Source organism: Oncorhynchus mykiss, chromosome 5 (assembly GCF_013265735.2).
Source record: "Oncorhynchus mykiss isolate Arlee chromosome 5, USDA_OmykA_1.1, whole genome shotgun sequence".
In the NCBI taxonomy this organism is placed as follows: Eukaryota; Metazoa; Chordata; class Actinopteri; order Salmoniformes; family Salmonidae; genus Oncorhynchus; species Oncorhynchus mykiss.
The window spans coordinates 23,254,804-23,282,743 of NC_048569.1; the positions used below are offsets into that span (position 1 = coordinate 23,254,804).

Genomic DNA, 27,940 nt, shown 5'->3' on the forward strand with positions numbered 1-27,940 from the left:
TGAACCGCTCTCCTTGAAGTTCTTGATGATCTGATAAATGGTTGATTTAGGTGCAATCTTACTGGCAGCAATATCCTTGCCTGTGAAGCCCTTTTTGTGCAAAGTAATGATGACGGCACGTGTTTCCTTGCATGTAACCATGGTTGACAGAGGAAGAACAATGATTCCAAGCACCACCGTCCTTTTGAAGCTTCCAGTCTGTTATTTGAACTCAATCAGCATGACAGAGTGATCTCCAGCCTTGTCCTCATCAACACTCATACCTGTGTTAATGAGAGAATCACTGACATGATGTCAGCTGGTCCTTTTGTGGCAGGGCTGAAATGCAGTGGAAATGTTTTTTGGGGATTCAGTTCATTTGCATGGCAAAGAGTGACTTTGCAATGAATTGCAATTAATCTGATCACTCTTCATAACATTCTGGAGTATATGCATATTGCCATCATACAAACTGAGGCAGCAGACTTTGTGAAAATGTATATTTGTGTCATTCTCAAAACTTTTGGCCACGACTGTACAACTGCACTGCACACCAGTTAGAAATCAATGGGTTGGTTGTGCTTGGAATATTAACTTGCTTAGCCACTGCTCTCATGTTGCGATACTATAATTTGTTTCCTTCATATTTGGAGATTACAATTATCTACAGTATGTGTCCACATCAATGTGCCTAGTTAAATAAAGGTTAAATTAAATAAATAAATAAAACATGTGCCTTTGATATTTAAATGGATGTACTGGAACTTCATGACCTTTTTTAAGTAATGAATTATGATTAGCTTCAATGCAAGCTGTCATAAATATTACACTTGGCCTACTGTAGGTCAGATAATTCACTTCTTATTTGGTTTATAATTGAAGATCAACAGTACTTAATATAGTGCTATTTTTCTCCCACTTGTCGCTAATAGTGTTGTAATTCTGTTCTAATACTGTTCCCACTAAGCCCCAGTGTTGACAGGATAGTTCTCTTTTAAGAGCCATGTGAGCAGAGTTCCAGAGGGGGCTGAGTGAGCGCTGGTTCTAGCCCCAGAGGGGAGCCTGATGGTGAGCTAGCTGCATGTGAGGCATGGCTCTCTGCACAGAGCTCTGGTTCTCCCCCATAGAGAGAGATATTACAGCAGTCAGTTCAGCTGGGCTCTGCTCTGTAAACCTCCTAGGTATGGAGCGAACACAGACCTCTGACTGCACTGGGGCTGCTGCCAAACACACACAAACACGCGCGCACACGCACACACACACACCTCTGTATGATTCTCCCTGACAGGGCTTATCAGAGCTCAATATTCCTTAATACTTTCAGCTGGCGAGAGAACAAGGTAAGCGGAGTTACAATTTACAGTTGTCTGTTTAGTTGGAAGAGCGAGTACAGTGTGCATGTGCTGGAGTGGACTGATTTCTCTCTACATGCTTTAGTTCTGTAATCATTCCGTGATCTCTCCTCTTTTAGCTGTAGAAGTCACAGTATAATGAAGCTTTGGTACCCATCTCAGCAGTACTACATACTACAGTAGAGAGACAGAAAGGTACAGTATGAGAAGAAACAGCAGACTCTTGTCTGAGAGAAGAGAGCAGAAAAACAGACAGGAAAAATATTTTGAGAAAGTGACTTTGAGCTGCTAAAGTGCAGTTGGTTGGTTTGTAGCATGTTGGTCCTCACCCCTCAGGCTGGGACTGATTGGTTGGTCCTCACCCCTCAGGCTGGGACCGATTGGTTGGTCCTCACCCCTCAGGCTGGGACCGATTGGTTGGTCCTCACCCCTCAGGCTGGGACCGATTGGTTGGTCCTCACCCCTCAGGCTGGGACTGATTGGTTGGTCCTCACCCCTCAGGCTGGGACTGATTGGTTGATCCTCACCCCTCAGGCTGGGACTGATTGGTTGGTTATCACCCATCAGGCTGGGACTGATTGGTTGGTCCTCACCCCTCAGGCTGGGACAGATGGTAAGGAGGACTGTAGAGTCCAATTAGGGGCCCAACAGGGACCCGAGAGGGGTCTGAAGAGGCTGGCTTCAGCCTCAGAGGGCAAATCTAAAATGTTACCCTATTCCCCATGTAGTGCATGTATGTTTGACCAGAGCCCCCCATGCTAAATTTAGCAATGGGCACCATAATGATTCTCTGTATGAAATCTGTTTTTGTAGTTTGAGGCAACATCAGATAACCAAAGATGGGAAATGTGTTTGGGTTGGGGCTCTGGTCAGAAGTAGTCCACTACATAGGGGATAGGGTGTCATTATGTCAGCCAGTATGACAGTCCCCTGGTTTCTTCTCAGGGCTCCAAGCTACAGACTCTGGTGTTTGAAGGCTCTAAGGTCTGCAGACTGCAGTACAGTCCAATGTGTGTGGAGCTGGGTAGAATCACAGTGGGAGGGGCTTAATGCCAGTGCTGGGCTACATTCGCTGTCTCCCCCTGCCCTGAGAGAGGGAGGGATGGATGGAGGGATGAAGGGAGAGAGGGAGGGATGGAGGGGTCACGGAGGAGAAGGCGGACGCAGGCTCTTGCACTTCATGTCGTCCAGACCCTTCCAGTACTTGTAGTTCTCTGACAGGTGCTCCATGAGGCCAGGTAGACTGGCGAAGGCTGGGGGACAGAGGAGAGTGTGAGGTTAACACACATCTGCATGCACACAAACACATGAGCCAGCGGTAGTTTCCACACAAGGAAATGACAGCTAGGGAAATTAGGTCTCAAGCAATTTGTGTTTGTGTGGGTGTTGTTTACTTCCTAGTTTCCAACTCGTTGGTTGCCCCTCTGTCTGAGCCTGACCTGGCAACCACCAGACAACAACCCAGCCCTGACCCTGCCGAATTAAAGCCTGCTGTGTGAGTGTGTTTGTGCGTTATGCTTGTGTGTGTGCGGATCTTTGTGCTTCTGTGTACACTTTTGCATCTGAATGTGTGTGCTTTTGTGTGTGTGTGTACAGTAGGTTCTGCTTCAGTGCATTTCGACTTAACCCCTCCGGCCCCCCGGATACCCACCCCTGCCCCTCCACCCTTTCCCAGTGGCCTCTGGGAATTTTCCGTGACATCACCAGCTTTTTTCACTGTAAACACATGTATTCTCTTCTCTGGGGGGGTAACCCCTAGAAACACCCCAGAGGTCAGGGTTCATTTCATGGGGACGGGGAGATGGAAGTTATTATATCCTACCCTCCCTGTATCCCTCCCCTTTACCCTTTTGTCTGGCTCCCATCCCCTCCCTCCCCCTTTCTCCTCTTCACCCTTTCGTTTGGCTCCCATCCCCTTCTCCCTCCCTCTCTATTTCCCCTGGGCTACTGTGCTCTACTGTGATGGGAAAAGGGAGGCTCTAACTCTTTTACAGGGATGGAGTAAGTAGAAGAGAGGAGAGGCCTGGGAAAGTTGGGATTCGTGATCCCTCCCCCTCCCAGTGGATCCCCTGTGCCCTTCTAACCTCGGCACCGCGTGTGTGTTCTTACCATCCCAGGCGTCAAACATGTCTGTAATGAAGTAGTCTATGAAGGAGATCTGAGACTTGGGGATACTGCAGGTGTTCCTGTCAAATACAGGCATGACCACCGGAAGAGCCTCTCTCTTCTCCTCGTCAGTCTGAAACACACATGGATTCACACAGGTTAACACACACACACAATCACACACACACACACACACACACACACACACACACACACACACACACACACACAGGTTACCACCCCCCCACCAGACACACACACTATGGTATTTACAATATGTACATACTCACGAGAGAGAGAGAGAGAGAGAGAGAGAGAGAGAGAGAGAGAGAGAGAGAGAGAGAGAGAGAGGGCAGATTTATAGGTGTACACGGAAACACTACATGACCAAAAGTTTGTGGACAACTGCTCGTCAAACTATTCATTCCAAAATCATGGGCATTCATATGGGGTTGTTCCCTCTTTGCTGCTATAACAGCCTCCACTTTTCTGGGAAGGCTTTCCACTAGATGTTGGAACAATGCTGCGGGGACTTCCATTCAGCTACAAGAACATCAGTGAAATCGGGCACTGATGTTGGGCAATTAGGTCTGGCTTGCAGTCTGCGTTCCAATTCATCCCAAAGGTGTTCAATGGGGTTGAGGTCAGGGCTCTGTGCAGGGCAGTCAAGTTCTTCCACACTTATCTCGACAAACCCTTTCTGTATGGACCTTGCTATGTGCACAGGGGCATTGTCATGCTGAAACAGGAAAGGGCCTTCCCCAAACTGTTGCCACAAAGTTGGAAGCACAGAATCATTTAGAATGTCATTGTATGCTGTAGTGTTAAGAGTTCCCTTCACTGGAACTAAGGGGCGTAGCCCGAACCATGAAAAACAGCCCCAGACCATTATTCCTCCTCCAACAAACTTTACAGTTGGCCCTATATATTCTGGGAGGCAGCATTCTCCTGGCATCCGACAAACCCAGATTCATCCGTCAGACTGCCAGATGGTGAAGCTTGATTCATCACTCCAGAGAACGTGTTTCTACTGCTCCAGAGTCCAATGGTGGCGAGCGTTACACCACTCCAGCCAGCGTATGACATTGCGCATAGTGATCTTAGGCTTGTGTGCGGCTGCTCGGCCATGGAAACCCATTTCATGAAGCTCCAGACGAACAGTTATTTTGCTTACAACATTTCCAGAGGCAGTTTGGAACTCGGTAGTGAGTGTTGCAACCGAGGACAGACAATTTTTATGCGCTATACACTCCCGTTCTCGGCGGTCCCGTTCTGTGAGTTTGTGTGGCCTACCACTTCGCGGCTGAGCCGTTGTTGCTCCAAGACGTTTCCAATTCACAATAACAGTATTTACAGTTGACCAGGGCAGCTCTAGCAGGGCAGAAATTTGATGAACTGACTTGATGGAAAGGTGGCATCCTATGACAGTGCCACGTTGAAAGTTTCTGAGGTCTTCAGTAAGGCCATTCTACTGCCAATGTTTGTCTACGGAGATTGCATGGCTGTGTGCTCGATTTTATACACCTTTCAGCCGAATCCACTAATGTGAAGGGGTGTCTACATACTTTTGTACATATAATATAGCTGAGTAGGCAGTTGTTAAGGTCAGGATTGCCAGCTGTGAACTCCTATAGCACCAGAACAGTCTGAGCTGCAATGACGCACTCCCCATTCCTCATTCTAACCCCTCGCTGTCCCCTTACCCCTCTCCATTCCTCATTCTAACCCCTCGCTGTCCCCTTACCCCTCTCCATTCCTCATTATAACCCCTCGCTGTCCCCTTACCCCTCTCCATTCCTCATTCTAACCCCTCGCTGTCCCCTTACCCCTCTCCATTCCTCATTCTAACCCCTCGCTGTCCCCTTACCCCTCTCCATTCCTCATTCTAACCCCTCGCTGTCCCCTTACCCCTCTCCATTCCTCATTCTAACCCCTCGCTGTCCCCTTACCCCTCTCCATTCCTCATTCTAACCCCTCGCTGTCCCCTTACCCCTCTCCATTCCTCATTCTAACCCCTCGCTGTCCCCTTACCCCTCTCCATTCCTCATTCTAACCCCTCGCTGTCCCCTTACCCCTCTCCATTCCTCATTCTAACCCCTCGCTGTCCCCTTACCCCTCTCCATTCCTCATTCTAACCCCTCGCTGTCCCCTTACCCCTCTCCATTCCTCATTCTAACCCCTCGCTGTCCCCTTACCATTCTCCATTCCTCATTCTAACCCCTCGCTGTCCCCTTACCCCTCTCCATTCCTTTACCTTCTGCCCTGTTACCCTGTCATCCCACATTTAACATATAGTCATCCCCTCCTCCAGCAGCCCTCTCTTCCTCCTTCCATCCCTGTCATCCCACATTTAACATATAGTCATCCCCTCCTCCAGCAGCCCTCTCTTCCTCCTTCCATCCCTGTCATCCCACATTTAACATATAGTCATCCCCTCCTCCAGCAGCCCTCTCTTCCTCCTTCCATCCCTGTCATCCCACATTTAACATATAGTCATCCCCTCCCCCAGCAGCCCTCTCTTCCACCTTCCATCCCTGTCATCCCGCTCACCTGGGAAAAGTACTCCTCAGAGATGCGTCCGGCCCATTCTATGCAGAGCTCCAGAGGTCTACAGGGGTTGGCCACATCAGCACACTTTATCATCATCCTCTTGATCAGCAGCCGGTTCTCTGGGCTGTTCCTGATGCTGGCTGGACCCTCGTTGTCACTGCCTTCACTCTGTTACAGAGAAACACACACACACACACACACACAAGGTCAAAGACACACACACAAACACACACTTCTCGATGCACACACAAATAGTCAGAAAAACACACACACACACACACACACACACACACACACACACACACACACACACACACACACACACACACACACACACACACACACACACGAGGCCAATGATTGCAGATACAGTGCCTTGCGAAAGTATTCGGCCCCCATGAACTTTGCGACCTTTTGCCACATTTCAGGCTTCAAACATAAAGATATAAAACTGTATTTTTTTGTGAAGAATCAACAACAAGTGGGACACAATCATGAAGTGGAACGACATTTATTGGATATTTCAAACTTTTTTAACAAATCAAAAACTGAAAAATTGGGCGTGCAAAATTATTCAGCCCCCTTAAGTTAATACTTTGCTGCGATTACAGCTGTAAGTCGCTTGGGGTCTCTATCAGTTTTGCACATCGAGAGACTGAAATTGTTTCCCATTCCTCCTTGCAAAACAGCTCGAGCTCAGTGAGGTTGGATGGAGAGCATTTGTGAACAGCAGTTTTCAGTTCTTTCCACAGATTCTCGATTGGATTCAGGTCTGGACTTTGGCTTGGCCATTCTAACACCTGGATATGTTTATTTTTGAACCATTCCATTGTATATTTTGCTTTATGTTTTGGATCATTGTCTTGTTGGAAGACAAATCGTCCCAGTCTCAGGTCTTTTGCAGACTCCATCAGGTTTTCTTCCAGAATGGTCCTGTATTTGGCTCCATCCATCTTCCCATCAATTTCAACCATCTTCCCTGTCCCTGCTGAAGAAAAGCAGGCCCAAACCATGATGCTGCCACCACCATGTTTGACAGTGGGGATGGTGTGTTCAGCTGTGTTGCTTTTACGCCAAACATAACATTTTGCATTGTTGCCAAAACGTTCAATTTTGGTTTCATCTGACCAGAGCACCTTCTTCCACATGTTTGGTGTGTCTCCCAGGTGGCTTGTGGCAAACTTTAAACAACACTTTTTATGGATATCTTTAAGAAATGGCTTTCTTCTTGCCACTCTTCCATAAAGGCCAGATTTGTGCAATATACGACTGATTGTTGTCCCACCTCAGCTGTAGATCTCTGCAGTTCATCCAGAGTGATCATGGGCCTCTTGGCTGCATCTCTGATCAGTCTTCTCCTTGTATGAGCTGAAAGTTTAGAAGGACGGCCAGGTCTTGGTAGATTTGCAGTGGTCTGATACTCCTTCCATTTCAATATTATCGCTTGCACAGTGCTCCTTGGGATGTTTAAAGCTTGGGAAATCTTTTTTGTATCCAAATCCGGCTTTAAACTTCTTCACAACAGTATCTCGGACCTGCCTGGTGTGTTCCTTGTTCTTCATGATGCTCTCTGCGCTTTTAACGGACCCCTTAGACTATCACAGTGCAGGTGCATTTATACGGAGACTTGATTACACACAGGTGGATTGTATTTATCATCATTAGTCATTTAGGTCAACATTGGATCATTCAGAGATCCTCACTGAACTTCTGGAGAGAGTTTGCTGCACTGAAAGTAAAGGGGCTGAAATATTTTGCACGCCCAATTTTTCAGTTTTTGATTTGTTAAAAAAGTTTGAAATATCCAATAAATGTCATTCCACTTCATGATTGTGTCCCACTTGTTGTTGATTCTTCACAAAAAAATACAGTTTTATATCTTTATGTTTGAAGCCTGAAATGTGGCAAAAGGTTGCAATGTTCAAGGGGGCCGAATACTTTCGCAAGGCACTGTAGGTGCTTCAAACTGGAGTCACATGTTCTGAATAGAGTATTTTCCACTAGAACTCTCCATTGTTGAATGTCAAAATATTTAGCCTTTTATTCCTATTTTCTCATTAATGCTCACCGAATATACTGTATTTAAGAACTAAAACTGTTTCTATCTCTTCTGTTCCCACTCAATTGGCTAATGTTAACAACCATCTTTATTATGTAATAATAAACTACACATGCACATGGACGCTAGCACACACACACAAACACACACACATATACACAGACAAGGGGCTGTGTCTTACATTTGAACTGGACTCCTCGATGGCAGCCATTGGTTTGTTGATGCTGTTGGCAAACTTGTTGACGTGTTCAAAATGACGGGTCATCTCTGTAGCCAGCACCATGTCTATGATTGCCTGCCTCAACGTCCTGAACTGAGTCCTAATATAAACACATAGAGAGGAACTTACAGGACCAGGATAGTCAACTGTCCTCACTGTTTTCCAAGAAGTTCTAGGTCCATAAAAACTTAGAAGTTAATCACATCACATGATATGTTCCAGGGTAACAACCCAACATGCTCCATATCTGTCGCATGTTAATTCATTATATTAACAAGCACTTAGCCTGGTCCCAGATCGGTCTGTACACAAGCAGACCTGGGACCAGGCTAGCAAGCCCTCAAAGCTCCAGGGGGAAACCACTATTTTCTCTCCTAGACTCTCTCCTGACTGTACCTGTCGATGTTTTTGAAGATGTTGCTCTTGATATCCCTGACGGTGAGTTGGAAGGCGAGGGCGGCATGGTGACTCTCCAACACTGCAGTGTCGTTATACAGGATGGCCAGCTCACTTCCTGCATTACACAGGAAGCTGTTGGTCCTCCCTGGGTGGTCCACATCATGGACCGTCGCCGCGATCAACGCAGCCACCTCGTCCAGCTGGTCCAGACTGCCCTGAGAACACATGACACAACCAGGAAGTAGTGTTAGTAAACTAAAACTCTCATGAGCCCCGGGGGACATATAGCAATCAGGAAGTGACATCAGTGTCAAACTTCCACAGAAGCACAGATAATAGAAAAAATGTAGTAGGGAGCTCAGTTTCCTACAACTTTAACAATCTACAGTTTCTCTTAATAAAAAATCATATGCACCTATGAATCAGTGATGGGACTGAGACAGCAAAATCATTTTGGGAGTTAGACTTTTAGACCAGGTTTTTTTGTTGTTGAAATCGTGCATAAAATATAAATACTGCCTAGTCTCTCTCTGTCACGACTTCCGCCGAAGTCGGCTCCTCTCCTTGTTCGGGCGGCGTTCGACGTCACCGGCTTTCTAGCCATTGCCGCCCCATTTTCTCATTGTTCCATTTGTGTTGTCTTGTTCCCTGCACACCTGGTTTACATTCCCTAATCACACTGCATGTATTTATTCCTCTGTTTCCCCCCATGTCTTTGTGTGAAATTGTTTTGTTAGTGTTTAGTGTGATGCGCCAGACTGTTTTTCCCCCTGGTATCGTATTTTGACCCGTTGTATGCATTTGTCATACATTTGTATATTTGTGAGTGTTTTCGCACTTTAACCTGGAGGATTTTGGACGCAGTTGCGTCTGTTTTTTGCGCTGTTGCCAAATAAAAGTGCGCCTGATCACAACTCACTGCTCTCCTGCACCTGACTTTGTACCATTAGAGCATAACTTGGACACTCTCAGCATAACCTCATACTCAACAAATGAATAATACCAAATAATGCACGCCATGCAAGCACAACTAATAATAATAATCACTAGCAAATGTTCACTTTATGACAAGGAGAGGAGATATTTATTGGAGTGGAGAAGCAGGGAGAAAAGAGAGGGAAAGTATGAGGATCTCAATGCCCTCAAGGTAAAACACTTATTGACTGAGTCAAATATGAGAACAAGACCGAAGCTATAAAAACATCCCCATTCCAACTCTCACTGGTCACTGACATACATTCACCTCCTGCCAAGCAAAGAAAACTGATACTCTACTCCCGCCGTGTTCATCTTATTTAATGAAAACTGAATAACAAAACAACAAAGAAACAACCGGAACAGTTCTGTCTGGTGTAGACACACTTAGACTGAAAACAACCACCCACAAAACACAATGGAAAACAGGCTACCTAAATATGGTTCTCAATCAGGGACAACCATTGACAGCTGCCTCTGATTGAGAACCATACCAGGCCAAACACAGAAAAATAAAATCATAGACAAACTAACATAGACAACCCACCCAACTCACGCCCTGACCATACTAAAACAAAAGACAAAACAAAGGAACTAAGGCCAGAACGTGACACACACACACTATTGAAAACCCTTCACAGTGAATTACATAGTAGATCAACTTATCAATCAATCAGCACATTGATATGACAGGTGAAATATTGTAATTTAGTCATTTAATTTGTGTTCATAAGTGGTGTACGCATATCCAACAATTGTCCAACCAGAAGGTCTACTTCGGGTTGGTGTGGGGTTGTGGTAGGAGTGTGTGTGTGTGTGTGTGTGTGTGTGTGTGGGGAGAGTAGAGTATCAGTTTTCTTTGCTTGGCAGGAGGTGAATGTATGTCAGTGACCAGTGAGAGTTGGAATAGGGATGTGTGTGTGTATGCTGGTATGTGTGTTTGGTATACCTTGACCTTCTCCTTGCGTAGGAAGTAGGCAGTAGCGTGTAGGACGTCAGCGGCGTGGGTGGAGTTGTGGTAGGAGTTGGAGGCGTGGTAGTTAGCCTCTATGACCTGCAGCCAGCAGCGTAGCGTAGCCTCACTGCAGCTCAGGAACTCACACACACTGAAGCGAGCAAATATCTTCAAGCCCAGGTAGGTCAAAGGTCTGTGGGGATGACAGAGAGCGGACAGGGAGGTAGATGAGTGATAGAGAGAGGATGTTCTTTCCTTTCTGTATTGGTGTACACTGAATACACCAAACATTAGGAACACCTTCCTAATATTGAGTTTCAGCCTCTCTTTTGCTCTCAGAACAGCCTCCGTTCGTCGTGGCATGGACTCTACAAGGTGTCGAAAGCATTCCACAGGGTTGCTGGCCCATGTTGACTCCAATGCTTCCCACAGTTGTGTCAAGTTGGCTGGATGTCCTTTGGATGGTGGACCATTTTTGATATACATGGGAAACTCCAGCAGGTCTGCAGTTCTTGACACAAATGGCACCTGCTACCATACCCTGTTCAAAAGGCACTTAAATACTTTGTCTTACCCATTCACCCTCTGAATGGCACACATACACAATATAGGTCTAAATTGTCTCAAGACTAAGAAATCCTCCTTTAACCTGTCTCCTCCCCTTCATCTACACTGATTGAAGTGGATTTAACAGGTGACATCCATAAGGGATCATAGCTTTCACCTGGTCAGTGTATGTCATGGAAAGAGCAGGTGTTCATAATGTGTTGTACACTGAGTGTATAGTAACCTCTATCTTCCCTTTCCCTTAGCCCCCTAACAACCTATCCCTCTCTTACTCATCACCACTTCCAGCTCCTGTCGTCTCGCTCTCTCCACCCCCCTCTCCCTCTCCTCCCTCTCCCTCCATACCTCATACAGGTGGCAGCCTCCAGCTCCTGTCCTCTTGCTCTCTCCACCCCCCTCTCCCTCTCCTCCCTCTCCCTCCATACCTCATACAGGTGGCAGCCTCCAGCTCCTGTCCTCTCGCTCTCTCCACCCCCCTCTCCCTCTCCCTTCATACCTCATACAGGTGGCAGCCTCCAGCTCCTGTCCTCTCTTTCCTTCTCTCTCTCCACCCCCCTCTCCCTCTCCTCCCTCTCCCTCCATACCTCATACAGGTGGCAGCCTCCAGCTCTAGGATGTTAAAGTCCCATTGGTCCTCGTCGTCCAGCATCTCAGCGATGGCCGGGGGGATGTCATTCAGCGTTACTGGGATGGCCAGCTGACTCATATCTGGAGACGCACAAACATGCACAGATTGAAAAAACGGCTAGCTGGAGCTTGTTTGGGCTGTTGGCTGGATATGCCCTCACCTGCTAGTAACTTCTAGTGATTCACTAAGATCTGTCCACTATAGTGTTGTTCTGTAAGAACGTGATCTTAAGGCCCATAACTGTGCTCTTGTTTGTCACCACACACAAACGTGGACACAGCTGTTTCCATTTGAAGTGGTTTTATGTGTGTTGATATTCGCTGGACACACATACTTCAGTTAGGAACAACATGTGGAAGTCATACACTTCAAATCAAATCAAATTGTATTTGTCACATGCGCCGAATACAACAGGTATTACCGTGAAATGCTTACTTACAAGCACTCAACCAACAATGCAGTTAAATAAATAGAGCTAAGAAAAGTGACTATGCACAGATAATAAACAGCGAGCAGCAGCAGTGTAAAAATACACTTCAGTTAGGAACAGCATGTGAAAGTCTATACACTTCAGTTAGGAACAGCATGTGAAAGTCTATACACTTCAGTTAGGAACAGCATGTGGAAGTCTATACACTTCAGTTAGGAACAGCATGTGGAAGTCTATACACTTCAGTTAGGAACAGCACGTGAAAGTCTATACACTTCAGTTAGGAACAGCATGTGAAAGTCTATACACTTCAGTTAGGAACAGCATGTGAAAGTCTATACACTTCAGTTAGGAACAGCATGTGAAAGTCTATACACTTCAGTTAGGAACAGCATGTGGAAGTCTATACACTTCAGTTAGGAACAGCATGTGGAAGTCTATACACTTCAGTTAGGAACAGCATGTGAACGTCGGTCAGCAACACTACTATTTGCCTCTTTCCATGCGACTGCAAACACACACTAACTAAAAGGTGAGGGGAGGGCTGAAAGAGCCTGCCTTGATCCATTGAACATTCACATGGGACACTTGAAAGCACAATGCAACAACAACGATTTCCAATGTAGTCCTCATCTGTGTCCCTAAATTACCTAGCAAATGGTCCTTATGGTAGAGGGTGAGATACATAGAGATCATATTAAATTATTTCTAATTCCTAATTCTATGGTCAGAGAAGGTAAGGTAGCTTGACAAGTGGGTTCAGAATCCCGTTCACCTAAAATCACTTCAGGCTCAGCCTCTCAGGTCTACTAAAAAAAACACATGCTGCTTCCTACAGACTATCAGGAGAGTGAGCATTTCACTGTTAGCCTACACCTGTTGTTTACGAAGCATGTAACAAATACAATTAGATTTGAGGGGGCTGCACTGAGGACAATGTATTCAGCACTTCTCAGCAGTACCCTTCCACTTCTCAGCAGTACCCTTCCACTTCTCAGCAGTACCCTTCCACTTCTCAGCAGTACCCTTCCACTTCTCAGCAGTACCCTTCCACTTCTCAGCAGTACCCTTCCACTTCTCAGCAGTACCCTTCCACTTCTCAGCAGTACCCTTCCACTTCTCAGCAGTACCCTTCCACTTCTCAGAAAGAAGAAGTACATCCATTACTTCTGTATACAATTTGTCATTAACTACATGTCAATATCATATGTCATTACCGCCCAGAACATCCTCTCATTTATCTCTCTCTGTATCGTCCATGATTCATCATGACTTGAACAAATACAAGGGAATCCGCCAATGACTGCCGATGACTGCCAATGACTGCCAATGACTGCCGATGGATGCACTTGTAGACTCCAACTGATGAAATGATCTGAGACATTTTCTATCACTCTTCAGACAGGTCCATACATGAAAAGTAATGGTTTCATCAAAATTCCGTAAGCCCCCAATTATGTGTAATGCGAATGAGTGCATTAAGCTTCCAGTGTAATTTAATTAAATGAAATACTAACACAAATATACCACTAAAACTTGCTATAACACAATTGAAAACATAATTCAACTCAGTTAGTGTTGTAATTAGGGTCATGTGACCCTAATTAGCAGTAGTATTAGTAGGAGTAGTATTCTGGTAAGATAATGAATAAAGATAATATTGATGTCATGAAACAGACTGATGCTTACTTGGAAGGGTACTTTTGGAGAAGACATACTCGTTCCCAGACAGGCTCCGTAAGCCATCCTGCAGAAGGAAAAAGACAGCAAAGCACTCTCTTCATCCATGCTGTGAAAAAACATTTAAAAAAGACCCTTTTGGTTTATCTCAAATCTGGCTAATAACAACATATTTCACATTATACAATGACATCAGCATTATAATTCATATGACGAGACATCCCACATAACTCAGGAACTCTCGTGTTTGAGTGTTTTGAGAGAAGAGGAGAGGAGGAGATGGGAGGGGAGAGGAGGAGAGGGGAGAGGAGGGGTATGTGTGTGTGTGTGTGTGTGTGTGTGTGTGTGTGCATGTGTAGCCCCTCATGAGCCCCCCTATGAGGTCATTGGTGTGTGGGTGGAGGGGAGTATCCTAAAAACTGGTTCCAGACTTTGATTAAATGGGGCCTGTGAAGGAGTGTGTGTGCGTGTGTGTATGTGTGTGTATGAGTATGTGTGTCTGTTGGGTGTGTGCGTGTATGCGTGTGTAGCCTCTGACTCACACTCATGAGCCCCCCGACAAGGTCGTTGGTGTGTGGGTCGTCTTCCTTGGAGGCCAGCTGAGGAGAGTAGAGCTCTGTGGTCCTCAGGATCTCCAGGACCCGGTCCAGTGCATCCGCTACCGAAACCGGACTGGACTCCTGGGCCGCGTTGATGATGTTGATCACCTGGATATGGGGGAAGGCGGAGAGAGATAGAGCACACAGTTACATTCCATTTAAAGGGGGGCTGAACTCTGCGATTCCACATGTGTTTTTCTGCTGCCCATTAAGAGAAAAAAAAACTGATTTGGGTCTTGGGGTGTGGTTTGATGTGGGTGTGTTATGTTGTTTGTCTCCCTTGAGTCACGGTAGCAACATTTCACCCTCAAAATAGTCATAGATAAATCCAGAAATCTGTAATTAATTTAGAAGTTTTTGCTGAGGAGGTCTTAGTCACGCAATTTTACTAAGGGGTTTGGGTTTGGTGCAGTGTTTCTCAAGTAAAATTTTGGCATTAATACTGGCAGTGCTGCAGACAGTATCGAGTCAGCTGAGCTGCTTCTACGCTCGGGACTGATTTCTGAGAACATGTCTACAACTTCAGCAAACTGTCAAACTATTGTAAATAAAACACAACCTACACTCTGTTGATTAGTGCCCAAAATCACTAGCTAGTTCCATCTCTGTATTTGTCAATGAAGCTTGCTAGTAGCTAGCAGGCACATTGAGCAGGTAGGCCACGTTAGCTAAATCAGCATAGTTCTGGCGAGTGGCAAAGTGCTTCAGTGCCATTTTGTTTGGACAAGTTTCTCACTATCTATTATCAGAGTGTGCATCTGTCTGGCAATGTTCATAGTGAATCATGTTCAAAATGAGTCGCTGCAGGACACATGAGGCTCGCCATTGGGTTTTCATTTTGGAATACTGTGCGCATCATATCAATTCTCATTTTGCCATAAACAATGGCAGACTCGAGTGATCCCTATCAAACACATCGCCCAGTGGCCACTCTATAAAGGGCTTAGGGGCCAAGTGTTCTTTCAGCATATCATTGGCCATGTGTTGTCTTATGCAAACAAGTCTGAGGCGCTGCGCAACGTGAACAGCATAGAAATATCATTTAAGTTCTGCCGTATGAATAGACAGAGTGCTATTAGCACAGCTGTTTCTCCGTGCATGACAATTCTCCCTAGGCGTTACCACCCTGTGTTAGAGAGATCAAAATCCAACCCTCAAATATCCAATAGATCTAGGAACATAACGCACGCACGCACACACACGCCTAAGGGACATGTCCCTCTTCAGACAAAAAGTGTCTTTCTTTGAGCCAGTGTCAGGGAGCTCTGCATGTGATGCCATAGAAATCCTGTCTGGGGCCAAATAGATAAAGCAGCTAGTCAAGAGTATAAAGGAACATCATTAAGCCAAGAATAAGACTAGACTCTGGGGAGGATTTCAGTTATATCCTTATCCCAGAACTCTCATTAGAGAATTAGATGGAAGAATGGCACTACAATCAGATTTAAGAGGTAATGCCTGAGAAGCCGGTGTTTGGATGATAAATTGGCACGGTTGGCAATTAGTGGTATGTGTATGTGTGTGTGTGTGTGTGTGTGTGTGTGTGTGTGTGTGTGTGTGTCTGTGTGTGTGTGTGTACTGTACCTTGGTGATGGGGGCCTCTATGGTCATAGAGTGGATCCTGGCTACAGAGGAGTACCTCCGGTTCTGCAGACTGGGAGCTGGAGACAACAAGACTCAGTACTGTGACATACTGCTCTTACAGCACTGTGACATACTGCTCTTACAGCACTGTGACATACTGCTCTTACAGTACTGTGACATGCTGCTCTTACAGTACTGTGACATGCTGCTCTTACAGCACTGTGACATACTGCTCTTACAGCACTGTGACATACTGCTCTTACAGTACTGTGACATGCTGCTCTTACAGTACTGTGACATACTGCTCTTACAGCACTGTGACATACTGCTCTTACAGCACTGTGACATACTGCTCTTACAGTACTGTGACATGCTGCTCTTACAGTACTGTGACATACTGCTCTTACAGTACTGTGACATACTGCTCTTACAGCACTGTGACATACTGCTCTTACAGCACTGTGACATACTGCTCTTACAGTACTGTGACATGCTGCTCTTACAGTACTGTGACATGCTGCTCTTACAGTACTGTGACATACTGCTCTTACAGTACTGTGACATACTGCTCTTACAGTACTGTGACATACTGCTCTTACAGCACTGTGACATACTGCTCTTACAGTACTGTGACATGCTGCTCTTACAGTACTGTGACATACTGCTCTTACAGTACTGTGACATACTGCTCTTACAGTACTGTGACATACTGCTCTTACAGCACTGTGACATGCTGCTCTTACAGTACTGTGACATACTGCTCTTACAGCACTGTGACATACTGGTCTTACAGTACTGTGACATACTGCTCTTACAGTACTGTGACATACTGCTCTTACAGCACTGTGACATACTGGTCTTACAGTACTGTGACATACTGCTCTTACAGTACTGTGACATACTGCTCTTACAGTACTGTGACATACTGCTCTTACAGTACTGTGACATACTGCTCTTACAGCACTGTGACATACTGCTCTTACAGTACTGTGACATGCTGCTCTTACAGTACTGTGACATGCTGCTCTTACAGTACTGTGACATACTGCTCTTACAGTACTGTGACATACTGCTCTTACAGCACTGTGACATACTGCTCTTACAGTACTGTGACATACTGCTCTTACAGTACTGTGACATACTGCTCTTACAGCACTGTGACATACTGCTCTTACAGTACTGTGACATACTGCTCTTACAGCACTGTGACATACTGCTCTTACAGTACTGTGACATACTGCTCTTACAGTACTGTGACATACTGCTCTTACAGTACTGTGACATACTGCTCTTACAGCACTGTGACATACTGCTCTTACAGCACTGTGACATACTGCTCTTACAGTACTGTGACATACTGCTCTTACAGTACTGTGACATACTGCTCTTACAGCACTGTGACATACTGCTCTTACAGCACTGTGACATACTGCTCTTACAGTACTGTGACATGCTGCTCTTACAGTACTGTGACATGCTGCTCTTACAGTACTGTGACATGCTGCTCTTACAGTAAGATATGTAATTCTAGTTTATATTAAATTAACTTAATATTGTCTAACGGATGTAACTCAACACACCACTGGGGCTGTGGTGGCAAACTGCCCTGTATAATGATGCAATATGTATGTTCCTTATGAATGGAGAGGAGAAAGAACCGTGGAAAAGGAGGAGTAGGGAGAAAATAGGGAGGAAATGAGAGGAGAGAGAAAATAACAGGGGAAGAGAAAATACAGAGAAGAAGAATGAAATAGAGAGAGAGAGAGAGAGAGAGAGAGAGAGAGAGAGAGAGAGAGAGAGAGAGAGAGAGAGAGAGAGAGAGAGAGAGAGCAAGAGGTATAGGACAGGAGAAGCGCCCCTTCAGCCCAGCTGATGAAAATAGCAGCAGCTGCGTCAGAGTGAGGAGGGGGGGCTTAGTGATGTCATCAGAGCCCAACACGGCTCTCTGAGGTCTCTTCTCTGACCCTCCCTCTCTCCTCATCACCCTTTCTCTTTACTTCCTTCCTCTCTCTAACTTCTCCTCTCTCTATATCCTTCTTCTTGTCCCTTCGTTTTTATATTTCTGTCTTCCTCCATCTCCCTTGGGATCCCTCACTCAGTCTTCCCATACCCCCATCTCACACACACACACACACACACACACACACACACACACACACACACACACACACACACACACACACACACACACACACACACACACACACACACACACACACACACACACACACACACACACACACACACAGTACCCTGGTGTTCATTTATACATGCTCACCATCACTGCTACGTGAGCTGATTGACCGGGCATCAACTGACTCTTTCCTCCTGTCTCTGTGACGCAGGGAATGGCTTTCTGGGAAAAGAAAACACAGGATGATGGACTATATGACCCAGACAGACAACTGCCTCACTTCTCTTCCGTTGTTTAGTGTTGAACTTTCCAGTTTAAACAAATTGTCTGAAATCTTAACATGAAAAAAGCTCAGTGATTTGTCTCCTGAAAGTTACGTCAGTGTCCTTATGATGACACAGTGAAACAACAAAGAGACAGGGAGTGTACTGGAGATTACCTAACTGGGAATGGTCTCCATCTCTGTTGATCTTATGGACCTGAGAGACAAAGAGAAGAAAGGCTTAGTTTGATACGCACCGTATCAAACACAAACAGAGGGCGAGGGAAAGAGAATTAGTAGATCTGGCTGGTGTTTTAAAATAAATAGTTGCTCTTGTAGTTTTATTGTGCAATGTTTCGACCCACCGCCTCCCCTGCAGTGAGAGCATGTAACACAGTGACAATAAGTAGCACAGTGAGAGCATGTAACACAGTGACAATAAGTAGCACAGTGAGAGCATGTTACACACTGACAATAAGTAGCACAGTGAGAGCATGTAACACAGTGACAATAAGTAGCACAGTGAGAGCATGTAACACAGTGACAATAAGTAGCACAGTAAGAGCATGTTACACAGTGACAATAAGTAGCACAGTGAGAGCATGTAACACAGTGACAATAAGTAGCACAGTGAGAGCATGTAACACAGTGACAATAAGTAGCACAGTGAGAGCATGTAACACAGTGACAATAAGTAGCACAGTAAGAGCATGTTACACAGTGAGAGCATGTAACACAGTGACAATAAGTAGCACAGTGAGAGCATGTAACACAGTGACAATAAGTAGCACAGTGAGAGCATGTAACACAGTGAGAGAATGTAACACAGTGACAATAAGTAGCACAGTGAGAGCATGTAACACAGTGACAATAAGTAGCACAGTGAGAGCATGTAACACAGTGACAATACGTAGCACAGTGAGAGCATGTAACACAGAGACAATAAGTAGCACAGTGAGAGCATGTTACACAGTGAGAGCATGTAACTCAGTGAGAGCATGTAACACAGTGACAATAAGTAGCACAGTGAGAGCATGTAACACAGTGACAATAAGTAGCACAGTGAGAGCATGTAACACAGTGACAATAAGTAGCACAGTGAGAGCATGTTACACAGTGAGAGCATATAACACAGTGACAATAAGTAGCACAGTGAGAGCATGTAACACAGTGACAATAAGTAGCACAGTGAGAGCATGTAACACAGTGACAATAAGTAGCACAGTGAGCGCATGATACACATTGACAATAAGTAGCACAGTGAGAGCATGTTACACAGTGAGAGCATGTAACACAGTGACAATAAGTAGCACAGTGAGAGCATGTAACACAGTGACAATAAGTAGCACAGTGAGAGCATGTTACACAGTGAGAGCATGTAACACAGTGACAATAAGTAGCATAGTGAGAGCATGTAACACAGTGGCAATAAGTAGCACAGTGAGAGCATGTAACACAGTGACAATAAGTAGCACAGTGAGAGCATGTTACACAGTGAGAGCATGTAACACAGTGACAATAAGTAGCACAGTGAGAGCATGTTACACAGTGACAATACGTAGCACAGTGAGAGCATGTTACACAGTGAGAGCATGTAACACAGTGACAATAAGTAGCACAGTGAGAGCATGTAACACAGTGACAATAAGTAGCACAGTGAGAGCATGTTACACATTGACAATAAGTAGCACAGTGAGAGCATGTTACACAGTGAGAGCATGTAACACAGTGAAAATAAGTAGCACAGTGAGAGCATGTAACACAGTGACAATAAGTAGCACAGTGAGAGCGTGTTACACAGTGAGAGCATGTAACACAGTGACAATAAGTAGCACAGTTAGAGCATGTAACACAGTGACAATAAGTAGCACAGTGAGAGCATGTAACACAGTGACAATAAGTAGCACAGTGAGAGCATGTTACACAGTGATAGCATGTAACACAGTGACAATAAGTAGCAGAGTGAGAGCATGTAACACAGTGACAATAAGTAGCACAGTGAGAGCATGTAACACAGTGACAATAAGTAGCACAGTGAGAGCATGTTACACATTGATAATAAGTAGCACAGTGAGAGACTGTGACACAGTGACAATAAGTAGCACAGTGAGAGCATGTAACACAGTGACAATAAGTAGCACAGTGAGAGCATGTTACACAGTGAGAGCATGTAACACAGTGACAATAAGTAACACAGTGAGAGCATGTAACACATTGACAATAAGTAGCACAGTGAGAGCATGTAACACAGTGACAATAAGTAGCACAGTGAGAGCATGTAACACAGTGACAATAAGTAGCACAGTGAGAGCATGTTACACATTGACAATAAGTAGCACAGTGAGAGCATGTTACACAGTGAGAGCATGTAACACAGTGAAAATAAGTAGCACAGTGAGAGCATGTAACACAGTGACAATAAGTAGCACAGTGAGAGCGTGTTACACAGTGAGAGCATGTAACACAGTGACAATAAGTAGCACAGTTAGAGCATGTAACACAGTGACAATAAGTAGCACAGTGAGAGCATGTAACACAGTGACAATAAGTAGCACAGTGAGAGCATGTTACACAGTGATAGCATGTAACACAGTGACAATAAGTAGCAGAGTGAGAGCATGTAACACAGTGACAATAAGTAGCACAGTGAGAGCATGTAACACAGTGACAATAAGTAGCACAGTGAGAGCATGTTACACATTGATAATAAGTAGCACAGTGAGAGACTGTGACACAGTGACAATAAGTAGCACAGTGAGAGCATGTAACACAGTGACAATAAGTAGCACAGTGAGAGCATGTTACACAGTGAGAGCATGTAACACAGTGACAATAAGTAACACAGTGAGAGCATGTAACACATTGACAATAAGTAGCACAGTGAGAGCATGTAACACAGTGACAATAAGTAGCACAGTGAGAGCATGTAACACAGTGCGAGCATGTAACACAGTGAGAGCATGTAACACAGTGATAATAAGTAGCACAGTGAGAGCATGTAACACAGTGACAATAAGTAGCACAGTGAGAGCATGTTACACAGTGAGAGCATGTAACACAGTGACAATAAGTAGCACAGTGAGAGCATGTTACACATTGATAATAAGTAGCACAGAGAGAGCATGTAACACAGTGACAATAAGTAGCACAGTGAGAGCATGTAACACAGTGACAATAAGTAGCACGGTGAGAGCATGTTACACATTGACAATAAGTAGCACAGTGAGAGCATGTTACACAGTGAGAGCATGTAACACAGTGACAATAAGTAGAACAGTAAGAGCATGTTACACATTGACAATAAGTAGCACAGTGAGAACATGTTACACAGTGACAATAAGTATCACAGTGAGAGCATGTAACACAGTGAGAGCATGTAACACAGTGAGAGCATGTGACACAGTGACAATAAGTAGCACAGTGAGAGCATGTAACAGTGACAATAGGTAGCACAGCGAGAGCATGTTACACAGTGAGAGCATGTAACACAGTGAGAGCATGTAACACAGTGACAATAAGTAACACAGTGAGAGCATGTTACACAGTGAGAGCATGTAACACAGTGACAATAAGTAACACAGTGAGAGCATGTAACACAGTGACAAAATGTAACACAGTGAGAGCATGTTACACAGTGAGAGCATGTAACACAGTGACAATAAGAAACACAGTGAGAGCATGTTACACAGTGAGATCATGTTACACAGTGACAATATGTAACACAGTGACATTAAGTAACACAGTGAGAGTATGTCACACAGTGAGAGCATGTAACACAGTGACAATATGTAACACAGTGACAATAAGTAACACAGTGAGAGCATGTTACACAGTGAGAGCATATAACACAGTGACAATAAGTAACACAGTGAGAGCATGTTACACAGTGAGAGCATGTAACACAGTGACAATAAGTAACACAGTGAGAGCATGTTACACATTGACAATAAGTAGCACAGTGAGAGCATGTAACACAGTGACAATAAGAAGCACAGTGAGAGCATGTAAAACAGTGACAATAAGTAGCACAGTGAGAGCATGTTACACAGTGAGAGCATGTAACACAGTGAGAGCATGTAACACAGTGAGAGCATGTAACAAAGTGATAATAAGTAGCACAGTGAGAGCATGTAACACAGTGACAATAAGTAGCACAGTGAGAGCATGTTACACAGTGAGAGCATGTAACACAGTGACAATAAGTAGCACAGTGAGAGCATGTTACACATTGATAATAAGTAGCACAGAGAGAGCATGTAACACAGTGACAATAAGTAGCACAGTGAGAGCATGTAACACAGTGACAATAAGTAGCACGGTGAGAGCATGTTACACAGTGAGAGCATGTAACACAGTGAGAGCATGTAACACAGTGAGAGCATGTAACACAGTGACAATAAGTAGCACAGTAAGAGCATGTTACACATTGACAATAAGTAGCACAGTGAGAACCTGTTACACAGTGACAATAAGTATCACAGTGAGAGCATGTAACACAGTGAGAGCATGTAACACAGTGAGAGCATGTAACACAGTGACAATAACTAGCACAGTGAGAGCATGTTACACATTGACAATAAGTAGCACAGTGAGAGCATGTAACACAGTGAGAGCATGTAACACAGTGAGAACATGTAACACAGTGACAATAAGTAGCACAGTGAGAGCATGTAACACAGTGACAATAAGTAGCACAGTGAGAGCATGTAACAGTGACAATAAGTATCACAGTGAGAGCATGTTACACAGTGAGAGCATGTAACACAGTGAGAGCATGTAACACAGTGACAATAAGTAACACAGTGAGAGCATGTTACACAGTGAGAGCATGTAACACAGTGACAATAAGTAACACAGTGAGAGCATGTAACACAGTGACAATATGTAACACAGTGACGTTAAGTAACACAGTGAGAGTATGTCACACAGTGAGAGCATGTAACACAGTGACAATATGTAACACAGTGACAATAAGTAACACAGTGAGAGCATGTTACACAGTGAGAGCATATAACACAGTGACAATAAGTAACACAGTGAGAGCATGTTACACAGTGAGAGCATGTTACACAGTGACAATATGTAACACAATGAGAGCATGTAACACATTGACAATATGTAACACAGTGAGAGCATGTTACACAGTGAGAGCATGTAACACAGTGACAATAAGTAACACAGTGAGAGCATGTTACACAGTGAGAGCATGTTACACAGTGACAATATGTAACGCAATGAGAGCATGTAACACAGTGACAATATGTAACACAGTGAGAGCATGTAACACAGTGACAATAAGTAACACAGTGAGAGCATGTTACACAGTGAGAGCATGTAACACAGTAACAATATGTAACACAGTGAGAGCATGTTACACAGTGAGAGCATGTAACACAGTAACAATATGTAACACAGTGACAGCATGTAACACAGTGAGAGCATGTAACACAGCGAGAGTATGTAACACAGTAACACACACCGTTACTCAGGACTACCTCTGGCCATGACACACACCACAACGTTACTCAGGACTACCTCTGGCCATGAGACACACACCACACCGTTACTCAGGACTACCTCTGGCCATGACACACACCGTTACTCAGGACTACCTCTGGCCATGACACACACCGTTACTCAGGACTACCTCTGGCCATGACACCCACCGTTACTCAGGACTACCTCTGGCCATGAGACACACCACACCGTTACTCAGGACTACCTCTGGTCATGACACACACCGTTACTCAGGACTACCTCTGGCTATGACATACACCATTACTCAGGACTACCTCTGGCCATGACATACACCGTTACTCAGAACTACCTCTGGCTATGACACACAGCACACCGTTACTCAGGACTACCTCTGGCCATGACACCCACCGTTACTCAGGACTACCTCTGGCCATGAGACACACCACACCGTTACTCAGGACTACCTCTGGTCATGACACACACCGTTACTCAGGACTACCTCTGGCTATGACATACACCATTACTCAGGACTACCTCTGGCCATGACATACACCGTTACTCAGAACTACCTCTGGCTATGACACACACCACACCGTTACTCAGGACTACCTCTGGTCATGACACACACCGTTACTCAGGACTACCTCTGGCCATGACATACACCGTTACTCAGGACTACCTCTGGCCATGACACACACCGTTACTCAGGACTACCTCTGGCCATGACACACAGCACACCGTTACTCAGGACTACCTCTGGCCATAACACCCACCGTTACTCAGGACTACCTCTGGCTATGACACACACCACACCGTTACTCAGGACTACCTCTGGTCATGACACACACCGTTACTCAGGACTACCTCTGGCCATGACACACACTGTTACTCAGGACTACCTCTGGCCATGACACACACCATACCGTTACTCAGGGCTACCTCTGGCCATGACATACACCATACCGTTACTCAGGACAACCTCTGGTCATGACACACACTGTTACTCAGGACTACCTCTGGCCATGACATACACCGTTACTCAGGGCTATCTCTGGCCATGACACACACCATACCGTTACTCAGGACTACCTCTGGCCATAACACACACCGTTACTCAGGACTACCTCTGGCCATGAGACACACACCACACCGTTACTCAGGACTACCTCTGGCCATAACACACACCACACCTTTACTCAGGACTACCTCTGGCCATGACACACACCATTACTAAGGACTACCTCTGGCCATGACACACACCGTTACTCAGGACTACCTCTGGCCATGACATACACCGTTACTCAGGACTACCTCTGGCCATGAAACACACCGTTACTCAGGACTACCTCTGGCCATGACATACACCGTTACTCAGGACTACCTCTGGCCATGAAACACACCGTTACTCAGGACTACCTCTGGCCATGAAACACACCGTTACTCAGGACTATCTCTGGCCATGACACACACCGTTACTCAGGACTACCTCTGGCCATGACACACACCGTTACTCAGGACTACCTCTGGCCATGAAACACACCGTTACTCAGGACTACCTCTGGCCATGAAACACACACCACACCATTACTCAGGAAAACCTCTGGCTATGACACACACAACACCGTTACTCAGGACTACCTCTGGCCACGAGACACACACCACACCGTTACTCAGGACAACCTCTGGCTATGACACACACCACACTGTTACTCAGGACTACCTCTGGCCACGAGACACACACCACACCATTACTCAGGACTACCTCTGGCCACGAGACACACACCACACCATTACTCAGGACAACCTCTGGCTATGACACACACCACACCGTTACTCAGGACTACCTCTGGCCATGACACACAACGTTACTCAGGACTACCTCTGGCCATGACACACACACCGTAACTCCGGACTCAAACATGTGACCTGACATTGGCAAAGTCAGCACTGCCTAAGTTACTCATCGGCCTCTGGTCATGACACACACTGTTACTCAGGACTACCTCTGGCCATGACATACACCGTTACTCAGGACTACCTCTGGCTATGACACACACCACACCGTTACTCAGGACTACCTCTGGTCATGACACACACCGTTACTCAGGACTACCTCTGGCCATGACACACACCGTTACTCAGGACTACCTCTGGCCATGACACACACCATACCGTTACTCAGGACTACCTCTGGCCATAACACATACCGTTACTCAGGACTACCTCTGGCCATGACACACACCGTTACTCAGGACTACCTCTGGCCATGAGACACACACCACACCGTTACTCAGGACTACCTCTGGCCATAACACACACCACACCTTTACTCAGGACTACCTCTGGCCATGACACACACCGTTACTCAGGACTACCTCTGGCCATGAAACACACCGTTACTCAGGACTACCTCTGGCCATGAGACACACCACACCGTTACTCAGGACTACCTCTGGTCATGACACACACCGTTACTCAGGACTACCTCTGGCCATGACACACACCGTTACTCAGGACTACCTCTGGCCATGACACACACCATACCTTTACTCAGGACTACCTCTGGCCATAACACATACCGTTACTCAGGACTACCTCTGGCCATGACACACATCACACCGTTACTCAGGACTACCTCTGGCCATGACACACACCGTTACTCAGGACTACCTCTGGCCATGAGACACACACCACACCGTTACTCAGGACTACCTCTGGCCATAACACACACCACACCTTTACTCAGGACTACCTCTGGCCATGACACACACCGTTACTCAGGACTACCTCTGGCCATGAAACACACCGTTACTCAGGACTACCTCTGGCCATGAGACACACCACACCGTTACTCAGGACTATCTCTGGCCATGACACACACCGTTACTCAGGACTACCTTTGGCCATGACACACACCGTTACTCAGGACTACCTCTGGCCATGACACACACCGTTACTCAGGACTACCTCTGGCCATGAAACACACCGTTACTCAGGACTACCTCTGGCCATGAAACACACACCACACCATTACTCAGGACAACCTCTGGCTATGACACACACAACACCGTTACTCAGGACTACCTCTGGCCACGAGACACACACCACACCATTACTCAGGACAACCTCTGGCTATGACACACACCACACTGTTACTCAGGACTACCTCAGGCCATGACACACACCGTTACTCAGGACTACCTCTGGCCATGACACACACACCGTAACTCCGGACTCAAACATGTGACCTGACATAGGCAAAGTCAGCACTGCCTAAGTTACTCATCGGCTCTATAGTGGGATCATGGCAGTATGTAACTAGCAGGCACTACTAACAGCATTATGCAGACTGTCCATTAGCTACAGTTAGTTCACTGTTGGGTTGCTAGTGGCATCAGCTGTCAACACGTCTGATAGATTGATATGAGCTTGTCTACAGTGGTGTGCTGGATCAGTGCCAGCAGTGGTCTGATAAGTGCTACGCCAGCTGGGCGGTGATACACACTCTAATGTCCCTGCACTGCTCGCTAAAAAGACAGCAGCAGACTTGTATCTTACAGTTTAGCCTGCTCTATGTCAATCTGCTCCTGTCAGCAGGCACAACAGGACCGATCAGGACACAAGTCAACTGCTCTCAGCTCACTCACAACAATCAATCTCTCTCTCTCTTTCTTGTTCCCCATCTCTCTCTCTAATAGGATTAAATCAGTGTAAACACTGCTGATGACACAGGAGGTTGCCACAATTAGCTGGCTTGTATCTTAATAGCCTCTTGGGGCTGTAACACACAACAGATATGAACTAAAACACAGCACATTGCACTGGCTGGAGCTGCAAGGGAAACATTCAGCAATATGGATGATGACCGTGAGTGGACAGAAAGGAAGAGCGGGGAGAGAGAAAGAGTGAGAGAAAGAGAGAGAGTGAAAGAGAGACAGAGGGCAGAGAAAGAGTGGAAGAGAGAGAGAGAGAGAGAGAGAGAG

At 45.6% G+C, this 27,940-nt stretch overlaps 1 protein-coding gene across 2 annotated transcripts in view; it reads right to left on the bottom strand.

Moving 5' to 3' along the window:
- Positions 1-420: 420 nt before the first annotated feature.
- The window catches only part of pde8b (phosphodiesterase 8B), a 96,183-nt gene continuing 68,663 nt past the window's right edge, over positions 421-27,940 (bottom strand). For both annotated transcript variants that reach the window (XM_036977078.1, XM_036977077.1), the window contains exons 11-22: positions 18,657-18,696; positions 18,362-18,439; positions 16,084-16,160; positions 14,443-14,607; positions 13,910-13,967; positions 11,747-11,870; positions 10,590-10,788; positions 8,663-8,880; positions 8,228-8,366; positions 5,988-6,155; positions 3,441-3,570; positions 421-2,584 (exon numbers count right to left, since the gene is read on the bottom strand). In XM_036977078.1, the coding sequence (XP_036832973.1) occupies positions 2,475-2,584; positions 3,441-3,570; positions 5,988-6,155; positions 8,228-8,366; positions 8,663-8,880; positions 10,590-10,788; positions 11,747-11,870; positions 13,910-13,967; positions 14,443-14,607; positions 16,084-16,160; positions 18,362-18,439; positions 18,657-18,696 (1,506 nt within the window). In that variant the 3' untranslated portion in view covers positions 421-2,474. The remainder of the gene's footprint in view (positions 2,585-3,440; positions 3,571-5,987; positions 6,156-8,227; positions 8,367-8,662; positions 8,881-10,589; positions 10,789-11,746; positions 11,871-13,909; positions 13,968-14,442; positions 14,608-16,083; positions 16,161-18,361; positions 18,440-18,656; positions 18,697-27,940) is intronic.